Here is a 17,074-nt window from a genome sequence, read left to right on the forward strand (position 1 = left end):
AGATAGCATAGAGTCCACAGTAGCTCGAAAGGAATAAGCAAGAGAGCAAGAGAGGGGAGTAAGAGATGAGGTTAGGCATGTCAAGGACTGAATTATGTGGGAGTCCTGTAAACTATAGTAAAGGCTTAGGGTTTTCTCTTGAGATAAAAAGTTACTAGAGGATGGGCACCTGGGTGGCTCAGTTGGTTAAGTGACTGCCTTCAGCTCAGGTCATGATCCTGGAGTCCCTAGATCGAGTCCTGCAACAGGCTCCCTGCTCAGCAGGGAGTCTGCTTCTCCCTCTGACCCTCCCCCCCCTCATGTGCTCTCTCTCTCATTCTCTCTCTCAAATAAATAAATACTTAAAAAAAAAAAAAGTTACTAGAGGATTTTGAGCAGAGTAGTGACATGATTTAATATTTTAAGGGGTTACTTGGGAGAAATTGGACTATATAAAGATTCTGGCAGGGCACCCGGGAGGCTCAGTTGGTTAAATATCAGACTCTTCATTTCAGCTCAGGTCATGATCTCAGGGTCATGGGATCGAGCCCTGTGTAGGGCCATGCGCTCAGCGAGGAGTCTGCTTAAAGCTTCTCTCTCCCTCTCCCCCTTCCCCTGCTCGTGTACACTCTTTTCCTCTAGGGTAAACAAACAGACTCTTAAAAAAAAAAAAAAAAGATGATGATGATGATGATGATGATGATGATGATGATGATTCTGGCTTCTGTCTGAAAAACAGAATGAAGGAGAGAGAGGCAACAGGGGGAGCAAGGAGACCATTAGGCTATTGTAGTAATCCAAGAGATTATGGTGTCCTGGACTAAGAGGTAGTGGCTGAATAGTGAGAAGTGGCCAGATTCAGGACAGGAGAGCCAACAGGATTTCCTCACAGTTTGGATGTGGAGTATGATAGAAAAACAAGAGTCTCAAATGAATCTAAATTTTTTAACCTAAGTATTTGGGGGAGTGGTATTACTATGTACCAATATGGGACACAATAGAGAGAAGTTTTTGGGGAAGAAATCAAGAGTTTAGTTTTGGACATACTAAATCTGAGATGCCTATTGGGTATCAATGGAGAAGCCCTATAGACAATTGAATATATGAGTGTGGGGTTTAGGAGAATGTTCTGGACTGGAGATACATATTTGGGAACTACCTGTAGAGAAATGGAATTTAAAGCTACAGCACTGGATAATACAGTCTTGACAGGAAGCAGCAAAGGGGAATGAGAAGAATGGCCAGTGAGACAGTAGAAAATCAAGAGTAAGATATCATGGAATTCAAAATAAAAAGCAATATAATGTTTTAAGAAGGATGTTTTGATTCACTGTGTTAAACCCTTGTGAGCAACAGAATAATAAGAAATAATAATTATTGGGTTTGGTGATATGGAAATCACTGGTGAACCTGCAAAGGGCAATCTTCATGGAGTGATTTCTGAATGTCCAAAGTAGAACATATTTAAGAGGGAATAAGAAGCAGCAAAAACTGTGAATACATATACCTCTTTCAAGGTGTTTCACAGTAAATGGAAACAAACAAAAAAATGGGGTGATAGATGGAATAGGATAGGGAGTAATAGGAAGGTGGACTTTTTCTCTGCACTTTTTTTAAATGCAGGCCACGTTTCAGCACATTTAAATGTTAACGGGAATTTTCCAGAAGAGAGGAAACACCTGAGGGTATAATCAGAGAGACAAAGTTCTTTAGGTGGTAAGAGGAAATGAATTGGCCTTGAAAAGGGAGCACAGATTGTTCATCCATTACAAGAGAAGGGGAAGCAGAATATGTGGAGAGAGCAGCAAGTAGATTGGTGGATTTGGTAATGGGAATATGAGGTTCAATAAATTGAGAATGAGGCAGAGAGAGGAGATTTGGAAGTTTTAAGAGAGAAAAAGCATGAAATATTATTCTAGGAAAGTCAAGTGGATTAACAAGTGAAGTGTAGCAGGACTGATGTTCAATACTGAGAGCCCACTTAAGGTTTGCTCTCACATTTAAAATGAGACCAGTGTGGTTGTGCATTTTGTTCCAGCCACCTGTTGCCTTTTTTTCTTTTTTTTTAAGATTTATTTATTTTAGAGAAAGAGGAGGGGGGAGAGGCAGAGGGAGAGTCTTAGGCAGAATCTGTGCTGAGCACAGAGTCCAACATGGGGCTCAATCTCACAAACCTGAGATCACGACCTGAGCCGAAACAGAGTTGGATGCTCAGCCAAACTGGACCACCCAGGTACCCCTGCCTGTTGCTTCTTAGGTATATGAGTGAAATTTAACTAGGATCACAACTTGGTCAAAAGAGAACAGAGGGAGGGGCGCCTGGGTGGCTCAGTTGGTTAAGCGACTGCCTTCGGCTCAGGTCATGATCCTGGAGTCCCGGGATCGAGTCCCGCACTGGGTTCCCAGCTCAGCAGGGAGTCTGCTTCTCCCTCTGACCCTCTCCCCTCTCATGCTCTCTCTCTAATAAATAAAATCTTTAAAAAAAAAAAAAGAGAGAGATAACAGAGGGAAAAGCAAGAGACCTGAGAGTTAAATCAAGGGAATGTTATAATGATGGGACCATGGAATCTATAAGGTAAAGAGGGAAATGAGGACAGGAGAGCATTGATGGACTAAAGGGTGCCTTAGTAAGGTAGAGTATTGATGCTAGGGGTAGAATGATCTGGAAAGGCAGGAGTTGGAGAGCAGGATGCTTGAAAGTGAGAATCTGGTGCATACTGGCAAAGACAAGGTACGAGTATGACTAGGGTAGAGGGTAATGGTAAAGGAAAGGTCATTTAAGATCAAGAATTCAAGGAGGCTGGATGGATCATCTATATGGATGTTAGTGTGACCAGAGTTGATGACAGAAAATAGTAGCAGAAGAAAAAGTAACAGGTGTTAAACGCTTTAATAGTAATGCAAGGTCTTGACTAGCAGGTTGTATTATATAGGACTACAAGAAGGAGCAGGGAGTGATAAAGTCTTATAGCACTTATTTCAAAGAAGCTGAGGAGAGGGGGAGGGATTGTATTAAAGAGAAGGAAAATGGCCTGAAATAATAATGAGAAACAAAAGAGATACATTATATCCTCTTTAGGTCCAACATTGTGGGATATGGGAGAAAAAAGAGCCACCATTTAAGAAAAGAAGCCATATTTTGGTTAGAGCAAGGTTAAGAAATGTTCATCGATAATTAATTGAGAATTTAACATTTTGCTGATGATACACCTTGAGTTCAAGAGGGTACAATGCAGTGTTTGGAGATGAGAGACAGACTGGGTCAGAACTAGGGGATATACAGAACTGTATATAGATAAGAGTCTTGGGAGGCTTGATCTTCTTGTAGTAAGTAAGATAAACAGCACTGTAGCAATGACAGAATTAGTACTGTGGGATCTCCCATTACAGTTGTCTTCAAACTTTTTTGCTCAACTCACCTCACACATTTTTAAAGCAACATCTAAAAATTTTCATTGTTAAGTCTAAATATTTGCAAATAATGCAATTTCCAAAGAATACATTGAGATATAAAACTGTAACTGTTGTGGGATGCCCGGGTGGCTCATTTGGTTGAGCGTCCGACTCTTGATTTCAGCTTAGGTCATGATCTAGGGGTCTCGGGATCGAGCCCCACATTGGGCTCCACACTCAGCAATGAGTTGGCTTGAGGATTCTCTCCTTCTCTGTCTGCAAACCACCCCCACCCCTCATGTACTCTCTCTCTCTAATATAAAAATAAATCTTAAAAAAAAAAAACAAAACCCAAAACTATAACTGTTACATCACACTTCCAACATGGGGCTTGAACTTACAACCCTAAGATCAAGAGTTGCATGCTTTACTGAACCAGCCAGGCACCCCTCAAATTTAGATGGAATTTAAATATCACTATCATCCTTTTAAAAATTTATGGACAAACCTTTAACAATTGGAAAATTTACATTCTATCTTTCTCCTTGAACTTGTATTCCATTCCACTTCAGAGAATTTATCCTAATGTAACATAGTGTGATAGCCTAAAGTGTTTTATGGATCACTCTGTATTATTTTACAATAGGAAAAATTCTCAAGTCTTCAGAAGCTATAATCCCTTTCTCTTTTAATTGCTGTTAATAGTACTCCAAGAATCAGAAAAAAAAAAATTAAGAACAGAAATGAACTCAGTGTTCATCCCCAAAGGGAGTAAGTAAATTGTTGAAGATTATACAACTAGTAATAGAGCAAGGTTAAGACTTAACACTTGGATTCTCTTACTTTCAACCCAATGCTCTCTTCAACTAGGCCACAATGCCTCTACACTAAATAATAAAACAAAAAAAATGAAGCTACTGTTAATGACAGCTTAAGAGCTCAGTTCTTGAAGAACGAGAGGGTAAAAACATAAATGTAAATCTGCCTTAAGTTGCCCTACCTTATTATTTTTAACTCCATTTGTAAGAGTTTGAAGTGTATTTGGAGGAGAATGATTTGAAGCATTTCTTTTTGATTTCCGAGGTATTGTTATATGAAATCTTGGAGTTGCAAGCACAATTTTACATGTATCATTCATGGAACCCAGAAGATCAGTCTCTCTGGGCATTGTGTTCTCATTAATTTCCTGTTGTGAAGTCCTTTCTGTTGTCATCTTACTATCAGAAACCATTGACTGACCATTTTTAACAGGAACACAGTTAGTATTGAGAGTGTCAACAGTAGTATTTTGGGATTTTTCAATAACAGAATCAACGCCTTCTAAAACAAAGGTGTCCTTTTTAGACTTCGTGGTTACAAATGTATTCTCCCTTGAGTGAAGAATTTGTTTAGCCAACTGAGCTCTAGGTAATGCCTTGCTGGAGAATCCTGCAGCTGAAACATTTTCATGTTCTTGGTTCAGAAATGGAGCCTCTGCAAAAAATACAAGACCAAACATTTATAGAAGAATTTATAGAAGAATCATATGAAATTAAAAGAGAGAAATAGAATAATTCAAACTGTTTATATTAAAAAGAAGTGTTCAGGTTAGGAATGCTCCACCCTTCTGCTCAGTCTTTCTCTGAAAGGGATGCCTACATAGGGAGAATAATTATCTAGAACATTCAACTATACATTCAACAAAACAAAAAGCACTTTACCATAAGTTAAATTATGCAGAGATGCTTTCTTTTCCTGCTGACATTGAATCTTTTGCTTTATCAGAAGGGAAGTACTATTTGATGATTCTAGAGGAAATTCTTGCACTGAGGTTGAGTTTTGTTGTTTTTTTTTTAAAGAGGAAATTGAATTGTATTAGTCACTGAGAAGAAAAAAATGTCTTTTACTTACATTCAATAATGATCAGATCAATATAGTATACTTCTGTAAGATATGAGTTACATTTCCCTTTTTATCTTCTCGTGCTTTCATCACATTCTCTGTATCTACAGTATGCTGAGAAAGAATTTTTTAAAAACTCTACATGTTATAACTTGCCAGCTCTAGATAAAAGTTTATTACTGGACTTAGAAGCTTAGTGATCTGGAATAAAATTCTGGTGCTGCCACAAATCAGAGAGGTATATCTTAAGATTATATATGAAGTGCCATCCAGTCTTGAAAATTCTGCTTCTGCTTCTGGTTGCTGTAAATTTCTAAAACATGAAAGAACAGTTGAAGAGGTGTAGCTTGTATGTTAAAAGTTGCAATGTTGTGACTCAATAGCAGACACAATCATAATTTATATGCCTTTGACATCTCTTTAGTAGACCTTCAAAGACAAAAATCTGGTAGGCTTATCTACTAGACAAGTAGGGACTAATAGTACTGCTTACATTTTATTCTACTTTATATCCTAGATGGTTAAAGTTTTATTTCTTGAAGGTAGAAATGTTTCTTTCACACAAAAAGGGGAAGGTAACAGACTTAAAGTTGGAAGAAAAACTGAATTACTTTATATGTTTAATTTCAAATATTCTGATAAAAATTGGTAGTGATCATGCTTTAGTAAATATGCAGCTTTAGCTTTAGAAATCTTAATATAAAGATTTTATTATAATGATGTGTATCATAAAAGAAGAGTAAGATTCTATTTAACTAATTCTACTAGAAATGGCATGGCAATGCAGTAAAGACAAGTAGGTAATTCAATCAGATATAACATACTATAGAATCTAGGTCATTTATCTTAAGTACAAAGTCCATGCAGATTCTCCAAAAGGTCTCTGAAATTACATACAAAATTTGTGCATTTTCTGGGAAAAGAGTCATCGGATTCTCAAAGCAGTGAGTTATTTCTTCCTCTCTAATTCCACTTGACAAATAAGACATGCTTTAATGTGCATTATTTGCTTCTCCCTTTTCTCCCAGACTGTATGAAACATAGATTTTGTGTACTCCCCTACTTCCATCCTAAACCCACTTAGAAACTCTGCTTTTTGTATCAAAATATATCACTGTCTTTGAAATACAACAATATATCCACAGTCTATTGTGTAGTGAAGTGCATGGGCTTTCAAATAAGTACCTGTATTAATTCTCAGCACATCACTTACTACCTGTGAGATGTGGAGCAGACATAACCTCTTTGTAAGCCCCATTTCCTAGACTATTAAGTGAGCATCTACCCATAGTGTCTGCTGAAAGGATTAGGAGATAGTGCATGTAAAATATGTTTATCAATTACTGCAACTCATTAAAATCTCTATTTCAAATGTCCCAAATTCTGATCATTCTACCTTTCCAGATCATTCTCTGAAATCCAATGACTATCCTACCACCTAACACTTCTTCACACTTCCTCATCTCCCTCAGGTCCTCTTTTCTCTGTATAACTAACTTAATTTTCATGGTCCCCTTATACACACACCTCAACTCCTCTGTCCTCTTCATCCTAGTTGATAAAATTACAATCTTGATAAAATCCAACTCCCTGCCTATTCCCCAGCAGCACCTATGCAGGGCTAAAGGAAAACTCAAAACCACACTGACTGCTCTCATTTAAGTTCATGCTCACAAGTCTCAAGTAGGTCCTTAATGTTGCACAAGAAATCAAATTTAGGCATAGACCATTTACTCTTCCACTTTCCTGTGTTATTTAAACCCCCACCTCCTCAAACTTTAATACCAGTTTCTCATGCTCACTTTCAGCTGATGGCTTTATTGTCCACTTCAGATTATTTCTTAAGTCATATAACACTGCCTATCTTCTTGTTTGATTTATGATCTGTTTATGGATCAGATCTGTTTATGATCTGGATCAGTCCCAATAGCATACAAAAATGTTCTTTCACCATACATTAAAAACAATAAAATATATATATATATATTTAAGTAGGCTCTAGGCCCAACATGGGGCTTGAACTCAACAACCCTGAGACTGAGAGTTGCACACTCTACAGCCAGCCACCCCAAAACTATTTTAAAACCATACTTCCCATATTTCTTTCCTCTCTTCAAAGAGTTGTCAATACTTACCACTGTCAATTTCTCTCCTTCACATTCTCTCTTGAACCCTTTTGAATCACGTTTTTGATCCTATCACTCCACCAAATCCCCCCATCAAAGCCACCAATGACCCTCATGTTGCTAAATCCAATGGTTAAATCTCAGCCTTCACCTCACTTGACTGATTAGCAGCATTAGATACAGTGAAAGACTCCTTCCTTAAAGCATTTTGTTCTGGGGCGCCTGGGTGGCTCAGTAGTTAAGCGTCTGCCTTCGGCTCAGATCATGATCCCAGTGTCCTGGGATCAAGCCCCGCATTGGGCTCCCTGCTCGGCCGGGAGCCTGCTTCCCCCTCTCCCACTCCCCCTGCTTGTGTTCCCTCTCTCGTTGTGTCTCTCTCTGTCAAATAAATAAATAAAATCTTTAAAAAAAAAAAAAAAGCATTTTGTTCTTTTGGCTTCCAAAGTATCACTTCCCGTTTTTCTTCCTCCTTCTAATCTTCTTGTGGTTCGTTTATTCTTAACTTCTAAATTTTGGGGTGCCTCAGGACTCATCCTTGAATGTTTTCTCTTTCTACAGTTACTCCTTGATGATCTCATTTAATCTCTTCAAATACCATTTAAGTGCTAATGATTCCCAGATGTATTTTTCTCACCAGACCACTTCCCTAAATCCCAACTAATTTTTATCAATAGCCTAATCATATCTACACTTCAATTTTTAATAGATATATCAAAATTAACATACAAAAAACTTAATTACTGGGCACCTCCCAGCCCTGTCTATCCCATTTCAGTTAAATCACTCCATCCTTACAGCTACTCAAGCAAAAAAACCCAGAACCAAACAAACAAACAAAAACACCCTACAGGTGGTTTTACATTTTTTATATCTTTATAAAAGATATATAAAAGATATATACCTTTTATCCTTTTAAAAAGATTTTTACTTTCTTTATATAACTTTTTATATCTTTACATTCCACACCCAGTTTATGAGCTCTTCCTTCAAAATACACCCAGAATCCAACCACTTATTATTTTCACTGCTACCACCTAAACCAAACCAACACCTTATCTCACCTAGATAAATGCACTATTTCAAATTGACAGCAAGTGATATTTTAAAAATATAAGTCAGATCTTCTCATTTCTCTGCTCAGAACCCTCCACTGAGGGTTATTTGCTCACATAAAAGCCCAAACTCTTAACATTCACCTATAAGGCTCTACATCATCTGACTCTATCTGTCCCCTCCTCCCCACTTCTGTCCACTCACTCTATGATACACTAATCTCATAGCTGGTTCTTGAATTTTTGAGGAATGCTCCTATTCCAGGGTATTTGTATCAGCTGTTACTTTGTCTGCATCATCCTTCCCAATTCTTCCAATATTCTATCTGTATCTATCACCTCCTTTAATTTTTTGGCTCACATGCCATCTTCTCATTGAACCATATCCTGACCGCCACATGGAAAACTGCAGCCCACTCAACCCTCCCCATCATCCTTACTCTGTCTTTTCTTTCCATAGCACTTCTCTTCTATTGTACCATAAAAACTATTTAAATCTCTCTCCCCCACCACCTAAATATGAGCTAGTTACACAAGGGTTGGGACTTTTGTCCATTTTGTTCACTCTTGTATCCTGAGTACCTAAAACAGTATCAGACACAATAAACACAACACATCATAGCTTTTCAATCAACACATAATAAAACTAACCTCTTGGTGAACTGTTATCTGATTGGGATGATTTGTTGTCTTCCTTTTCTTTACAGACGTAGGTATGCTGCAATACTCTTTTCTCAGCTCCTTTAGGAGTGAAAATTTTCTTTTCACTTTTCGGTGGTTCCAACAAACTACAGTTTCCTGATGCTTGTTCTTGCTTGTCACGCAGTACTTTTTCTTTCATTCTTTGAAATATTTTTCCTGGTGATTCATAGTTTGCTTTGTTTTTTAATCTATCCTTATTGGGCTTTATAGCACTGATATTAAGAGAGCTGTTAGAGGTGGTAGCCTCTGCTAGCATGGTGGAATGAAATATATTTTTATTATTAAAATTTGTCACTTCTAGAAAATGATTCTTTTTATGGTCACTCAATGTTAAAGAGGGGTTCTGATATTTTGCCAAATCTTTTACAGGAGTAAGTGTGCCTGCAGGAATGCTGTCAAAAAAGATTGCATGCATGGGCGTATTTCTTCTTTGAGAAGATGTCTCTGAAGACAAATAAATTCCTGGATGTTTCAAAGGTGTTGCGATCATCTTGATACACAGTAGAAACAAATTTTCTCTAACAGATAATTCACTTAAACACAGTATTCAGGATAGCAGACCTTCATTCAGCAGGGGCCCAGAGGAACCTGTAATTCAATGTGAAATCAACCTTTATCATGCTTTGGTGCAAAAAAGTTTATTTGCTTTCCGTAACAATATTATTCTAATTAAAAGGCTTAACTGGTTCATAACAACACTGGATAATCTATAGCTCACAAATCTAAGGCTTTATATTTTTGTTAAAGACTCATTTTATTATTATTTTAGAAGAACAGTTTGGTCTTCAAATTTACTTCTCTAGAAAAAAGCAGTATTCACCAAATCATCTACTTAGTAACTATAAAAATTGAACTTTGAGTATCTGATTTTTAAACACACTTGAACCTCAAGTCCTGGAGGTTCCAATCCAATATCTGCATCAAAAAGCATTAAATCACATCTGCATATGGCACTATATTAGACTATAAAAGATTAAATTTCACAAACATCACTTTTCCTTTTAGGCACTTAAATTTTAAGGCAGCAGCTAAGATGATACATCCTAATGAAAGCTGAAAGATTCACTCAAGTTTTTAGTTAAATAATTCCCAATCCTGATTTTGTTATGCTGCTGAACATTTTAACTATGAGGTTTTGGTTGAAAAACTCTCAAATCAAAAGTAAACTATACTCATTATGATTTTTTAAAAAATTAATGCTATTTAGAATTTTTAGAGGAAATCATGTACTTGAGCATACATGGTCTTAGACTTGTTTTAGCTTGTTTTTATAAATATATTTTATTTCCCACACCTACAAATTAAGATTCTAGGTGATGAACCATATAGTTGCATTTTGTAATACTTGGTAAATAAATAAAACATTTCCACCTAAGGAGCTTGGAACTTACTAGTTTCAACTTACTGCATCTCTATTGCTGTATTTATAACTATTCTAATCAGTATTTGACATCATATAAACAAAAAGTGTACCACAGAAAATACAAATGCAGTCAGATCAAAGAAATCAAGTATCTCTAAGTAACTTGTGTGAGAAGTATGCAAGTTAAAAATTCAGACACAAATAGCATTTTATCCAACAGTTTATAAGAGAAAAAAAGGAAATATTCCTCAATAACAAGAGCTGACAAAGGCGGCTATCTGGGCAATCTAGTCCTGTGACACAAAAACTACTGAATTCTTCCGCAGAATGTTAATTCAGTAAATATATACTAGTAATGCATAGATTTATGTGTTTGGCAATGTGCTAGTGATAGGAATCCTGTGCTGAGAGTTAAAATACTCATTAGTGGTTCACTTTAAACTCTCAAAATAAAAAATGAATAAATTGGGACAACTGCACACTAAAAATTGGAAAAGTATGTACAGGTTCACATAATCTCAATTCCTCACAACCTAATGAAATGCTCAACAGGAAGTATAAAATGCAAATAAACTAGTCGAACTGAAAACAGGCCCAATCTGTAGTAGACAAACATTACTGTTTTCATCTAAAGGCAGATAATTATGGTCCCACTGAAAGGCTCAAAGAACCAGCATGTAACTCCTCTTTCATGTTGCCCAACCTCTTCCCTCCCAATTCAAACATGTAGTAGGATGGAGGTGAGTAGTCAAGATTCTGGAAAACCTCAAATTCCACCCCCCCTCCAAAAAAAGACACAGAAGATTCCTAGGAGCCCCTCCTTCCCACTATGTGATGAATAGCAACTCAACAGACGCCAAAAGAGTTGGCAATAGTTGTGGTCTCAGTGTGGTTGGTGGAAAAGAGGATGTAGAGGAAAAAAATTATCTAGGATTTTCTGACCATAGAGGCTTTGCAGAATAGATACAGAAGAAAAACAGGAAATCACCAAGTAGAGGCCAAACCCTTAAAGCCCCATTCTCCTCCTAGTTAACAAAAGAGCAAAACAAAGAAAACAGATTATGATGCTCAGACTCTGATGGAAGAGACAGATGTTAGAGGATGGGGATTCAGTAACAGGCATTCCTCAGGTTGAGGAAAAAGAGTATCCTGAAGGCCAAGCACAGGCTTAACCTAACAGATGGAGGTCACTAACAAGAAATTGTTAGTTCCTTCTTGGACTAGAGAAGAGAAGGTGAATTCTAAAATGGTATGCTTGTGCTTCACTAACTGCTTAAAACTATTTGGAAAATCTAATTGTTGCCATTTATTCTGAAAATCGACAAATGCTGATGTACTAAGAAAAAAATTGCTATTTATTTAAAATAAAGACTCGGGCATGAGAAAACCATTATATGAAAAAGCTAGCTATGAGGACTTTATAGTGTATGTAAATATATAGGTAAGGCTAAACAACTGTTTTTATCATGGATATGATTCTAAATGTAACTATTACTCTTCTTCCCAAAATTACATGAAAAGTTCTTCTAGGAATTTACTATAGTGGTAGCAGTAATAATAATAATAATAATAATTATTATTATTATTGTAATTATAATGGAAAGGGTAAAAAAATCCCAAAGCACACTAACCAAAACTGGGAGGTGGAGATGGGAAAAAATGAGAGGAATTTTAAGTTAACTGGCAAATGATACACTTGGGGGGAAACAAACAAAAAAACCCCAGCACTTGACATTCTAAGGAATTGATTCAACTCAATTACTATAAATAACATTCAAAGTGACCAAATGAATCAATTTAAAAAAATGATCAACACAGAAAATGGCCAGAAGGCATGAAAGGCAATTAATAAAGAATACAAAAAGCCACTGAGTCAAATGACACTTCATTTTACTAATAAGTGAAGAGATGCATATTAAAACAGTGGGTCTTCTTGTTTATCAGATTGGAAAAGATCAATTTCAAAATATAGGTGTGCATGCTATCGACTAAGAAATTCCATTTCTAAATCTTTTTCTTACAGAAACAACTACATGAAGAATGCAAATATGTAAGTGGTACTAACAGTCAATATTTACTGCATGTACATCAGACACTACATAACCTTACAGCAATTCTGGAGAGTTTTGAAGGAAACTAAGGCACAGGTAGTTAAATAACCTACCCAAGGTCCCACTGACAATGATTAAGAGCAGGACCTAAGTCTGACTTCAAGGCCCAAGTCCTTAAACAAGCACTATACAGTTCACTGAAGTACAGGACAAACTATAAACAATTTAGATCGCCACCATTATGGTGCTACTACACCCATACAATTGAATTCTATGTATTCAATAAAAAGATATATTCCTGAATATGTACTGACATAGAAAATAGCTAGGATATATTAAATAAAAAAGGAAGGAGTAGAAGAGGACGTACAATTGCATTGCTGTAAAACACATGAGCATAGGGAAAAAAAATCTGGAAGTGTACCAAATTGTGAACAGTGTTTAACTTTGAAAAGTGGGATGAAGGGGCCCTCCATTTTCTAAATAATTTTATTAACATCTACGTATGTTTGCAACCATTGTGTAATTTAACCAGAAGAAATGAGCTCGATGGTTCAACTGTTTCTATAGCACCGTGGATCATTGGGTCCAAGGGCAGTGATGCACACAAATCACTCTAACGTAAAAGTTTTTTACTATAAGTGATTTTAGAACAAAGGCCTCGAGCGTTCACCATCGAAACGAATCTGAACGAAAGTAGACACGCAACAACTATGTACACAACGAATGGGCAGTTTTGAGACCCCTACCAATGCCAAAAACGTACAAAAGCCCACGCGGGCCGAAAGCGCTGAGGGGCTGGGACTCTCAGCGCCAGAGGGGACCGATGGCAGGAGGCGAGGGGACCGGGGCAAGTTCATACCTTGGGTGAAGGGCCTGAAAGGGGTAGAAGGCGGCAGTCCGGGCTTGGCTTCGCGTGGGGTCAAGGCTCGCGCCTCTGGCCCAAGTTAGCTCCAGCCCCCCGCAGCCCGGCCTCAGGTGACCCTCACTTCCTCCGCGAGGTTCCCTGACACCCACAACAGTTTGGGAATTCAAATTTGAAGAGCCCGCCCTTCAGCCAGCCCCTACTGGCGCGCTCAGGAACTGCGTCACCGTGCGACTCGAGAAAACGGGGTGGCCCCTACCGCGCGGACAATGGGCTGTTTCCACAAAAGGAGGGTAACCCCAAGCTGACAAGAGTACCGAAAGCGTCGCTCTAGTCTTCTGCAGAATTCGTTTCGTTTTCAGAGGGCGCGCGCCCCTAGCACCTTTCGCCGCTCCTCCCGTTATGCTCTGCGGCAGGAAGGCTTACGTCAGACGTCGCTTGCGCTCTCCTGCGCTACCGCGGTTTTTTAAGTTTGGCCTTTCTCAGCTACCCTCCTCCCCCACTGGTTTGATAGCTGGTGGTGTTATCTGTTGCTTACCTGTCTGAAGAAACAGCTTTCCGAGTACGTTTGAGAGAGCTTTTAGTTTTCTATGGCCGTCTCATTTGAGAATGAGAAAGAACGTTTTGTTCTTGAGAGGATAAAAGACTGAATGCAAAGTTATACTTGCAATGGAATGTTTAATTTGAGCTGTTTCCCCAAGCTGTTCCCCAAGTGATGTTTTCTGAACCTGATTTTATCGAATCCCAAAAGCTTTAATCTTGACGACTCTGTTGCAAAGCAGTTTGTGACGGTGCACTGAGGCTGAGCCCTGCCAGTGATGCTCTACTCTAAACACCGCGGATTATGGTGCATCCTTCACCTCAGCGCCTTGGCAAGACGCATTCGCTGGCTGGAAGCATTGCACACGGCGCCCTGTTTCAGTCTTGGGGGCGGAGAAGGAGGAGCCAGAGGAGTAACAAATGTTTTCCGTTCTAAACCCCTCCGGCTCTGATCCAGCATCTTCTCTCCATTAACTCCGTCCCCCTCCCCAACAAGTCAGCATGGGACAGGAGAGTTCATTGTATTCCTCATCCAGAAAAATTCCGCAGCATCCTAGAACCATATATCGCATTTTTCCGTTAACACTGGACTGAACTGGTTGTAATGGATTATTTAAAGTGACTTTTGCAATCCCCTCGTCTAAATTCTGTTTTCACTAAATCTTGTGCACATCGAATATTCAGAGTTCGAAATATAAATCTAAAATATGCAAATAAATGCAAGTAAGGAGAAGAAAACAGTTGAGATGAGGAGAGGAAAGCAAATCTACATAGATAAAATGAAGTTTCTGTCTGTGCAGCATAATGAGAAAATGGCTGGACATTAATTTGCACCAGATTTTTGGGAAAAGCTAGACTTAAGATATCTGTTAAGTGACATGTATGAAAGCGTATGAAATGTACATTGTGTGAGAGAGACTTTGAGGAGATAGGCATTCATATTCCAAAGCATCTGAGATAGAAATATGAGAGGTCTCTATGCCTGTTATGGAGATGGCCATGGCTCACACTTTCAGCCAGAATAGGAACCTTATAATATTAAGGGTAGACACTCAGAAATATAAACTTTTATTTTTTAAATAATCACTTTTCATGTGAGAAATAACTAGTATATAGCATGCTCCAGGGTGAACAGCAACAGCTATTGATATAAGGATGACTAATGATTTTCCAAACAAAACTGGAGGAAACAGTTTGTGGATAACAAACTATGATGAGAAGGCATACAAGCAAAGGGACAATGTTCATTTGTCCATTGGAACATCAACATAACTGCCCTGGATGGGCCTTCCTTTAAGGTTCAGTCAGCCATTTGTGATAATCTGTCCAGGCTTAAGTCTGTTACTAATGCGAACACATGCAGACCCACTTAGGGTCCAAAGGACAGACAGAGGAGGAAGGGAATGGAAGCCTCACACTGTGTGGGAGCTGCTGCCAAGGCATCTGGGTCTGCTTAGCCTGGAGGAATATTCCCAGGACAATGGTAAGTTCCAGCAGGGTACTAATTGACCATAGAGCATTTTGCATTTTGGGGAGAATTAGAAAAAAAGATGCTCTTTCTTCAAGGCCAGTAGCTCTCAACCAAGGGTGATTTGTAACCCCCTCCCCCCGGCAGGGCATTTGGCAATGTTTGGAGACGTTTAAATCATAAATACCACAAGTGAGAGGAATGCCACTGGCATCTAGTGAGTAGAGGACAGGAATGCTGCTAAACATCCTACAGTGTGCAGGACAGCCCCTCCACTACAAAGAATTATCCAATCTAAAATGTCAATAATGCCAAGGGTTGAGAAATCCTACAGTTGTAAGCCCTGAAACAGGATTTTAGATTCTTTTCACTCTCTCAGTTGTGTTTCCCTTATGTAAGATTCAACTATACAGTCACTACTGCTGTGTCTGGGCCTGGAGGAGGGATGAGGATGCAGTCAAAAGGGAGGTTACCCAGGCTATGTGAGGGGGGGACCCTTCAGTAGAAAAAACTGCCAGATTGCTGTGTAATAGGGACAGTATTACAAACATATAAACATACTACAAATTGTAGAAAGTGCTATAAAGATATATCAGGTTAGATCCTGAAAGAAGCTGTTGGTAAGATAGAGTTAGGAGTACCAGAGTTTTATTGGGAGATAAAGCCTGTGAAGGTTAAGGGAGAGGAAGAAGGATTGGGCCTAATAAATCTTCAGACTTTGATATATACCTGACATTTGTGGAACAAAAGGGGGAAAGGAAGCAGAATTGGGCAGAGGGAGCCTAAAATTGCAACGCAGATTTGACAAAGTGTTGGCTAACCCAACAGGGAGACTTGGGGTAACCCATCAGAGGTGTCCTAGAGTGGGCGGAAATGAGCAGATCCTGGAATCCATAATGGTGGAGGCTGCCAGGGAAGAAGATGGCCTTGACTCAAAGGCTTAAAAAAACATTTTTTTAGGGGAGGCTGGCTGGCTCAGTCAGTAGAGCTTGTGACCCTTGATCTCAGGATTGTGAGTGTAAGCCCCACATTGGGTGTAGAGATTACTCAAAAATAAAATCTTTAAAAAAAAAACCATTTTTAATTAATTTTTTTGGGATTGAGATGTAATTGTTGTATAACATTATATTAGTGTCAGATGTATGACATAATGATTTGATATATGCATATATTGCAAAATAATCTTGATATGTCTAGTTAATATCCATCAGTACACAGTTAAAATTTTTTTTCTTGTCATGAGAACTTTTAAGATCTACTCTGTTAGCAACTTTCAAATATACAGTAAGTATTATTAACTGTAGTCACCATGCTGTACATTACATCCTCGGACTTACTTATTTTGTAACTGGAAATTTGTACCTTTTGACCACCTTCACCCATTTTACCTCTCCCCACCCCTGCCTCTGGCAACTGCAATCTGTTCTCTGTATCTATGAGTTTGATTTTATTTTGTTTTTAGATTTCACATAAAAGTAAAATCATATAGTTTTTGTCTTTCTCTGTCTGACTTATTTCCCTAAGCATAATGCCCTCAAGGTCCATCCATGTTGTTGCAAATGCAAATATATATATATATATCTGACATCTTCTTTATCCATTCACCCTAGTGGTTATTTCCATGTCTTGGCTATTGTTAATAATGCTGCAGTGA

At 38.3% G+C, this 17,074-nt stretch overlaps 2 protein-coding genes across 3 annotated transcripts in view; one reads left to right on the plus strand and one right to left on the minus strand.

Moving 5' to 3' along the window:
* Positions 1-9,623, minus strand: part of MIS18BP1 (MIS18 binding protein 1) — a 40,866-nt gene extending 31,243 nt beyond the window's left edge. For both annotated transcript variants that reach the window (XM_036111472.2, XM_078053638.1), the window contains exons 1-2: positions 9,083-9,623; positions 4,373-4,845 (exon numbers count right to left, since the gene is read on the minus strand). In XM_036111472.2, the coding sequence (XP_035967365.1) occupies positions 4,373-4,845; positions 9,083-9,623 (1,014 nt within the window). The remainder of the gene's footprint in view (positions 1-4,372; positions 4,846-9,082) is intronic.
* The window catches only part of FANCM (FA complementation group M), a 108,459-nt gene extending 98,820 nt beyond the window's left edge, over positions 1-9,639 (plus strand). The window contains exon 24 of the mRNA XM_078053636.1: positions 9,503-9,639. The gene's annotated coding sequence lies outside the window, so the exon portion shown is untranslated. The remainder of the gene's footprint in view (positions 1-9,502) is intronic.
* The last annotated feature ends 7,435 nt before the right edge of the window (positions 9,640-17,074 follow it).

Source organism: Halichoerus grypus, chromosome 8, assembly GCF_964656455.1.
Source record: "Halichoerus grypus chromosome 8, mHalGry1.hap1.1, whole genome shotgun sequence".
NCBI lineage: Eukaryota > Metazoa > Chordata > Mammalia > Carnivora > Phocidae > Halichoerus > Halichoerus grypus.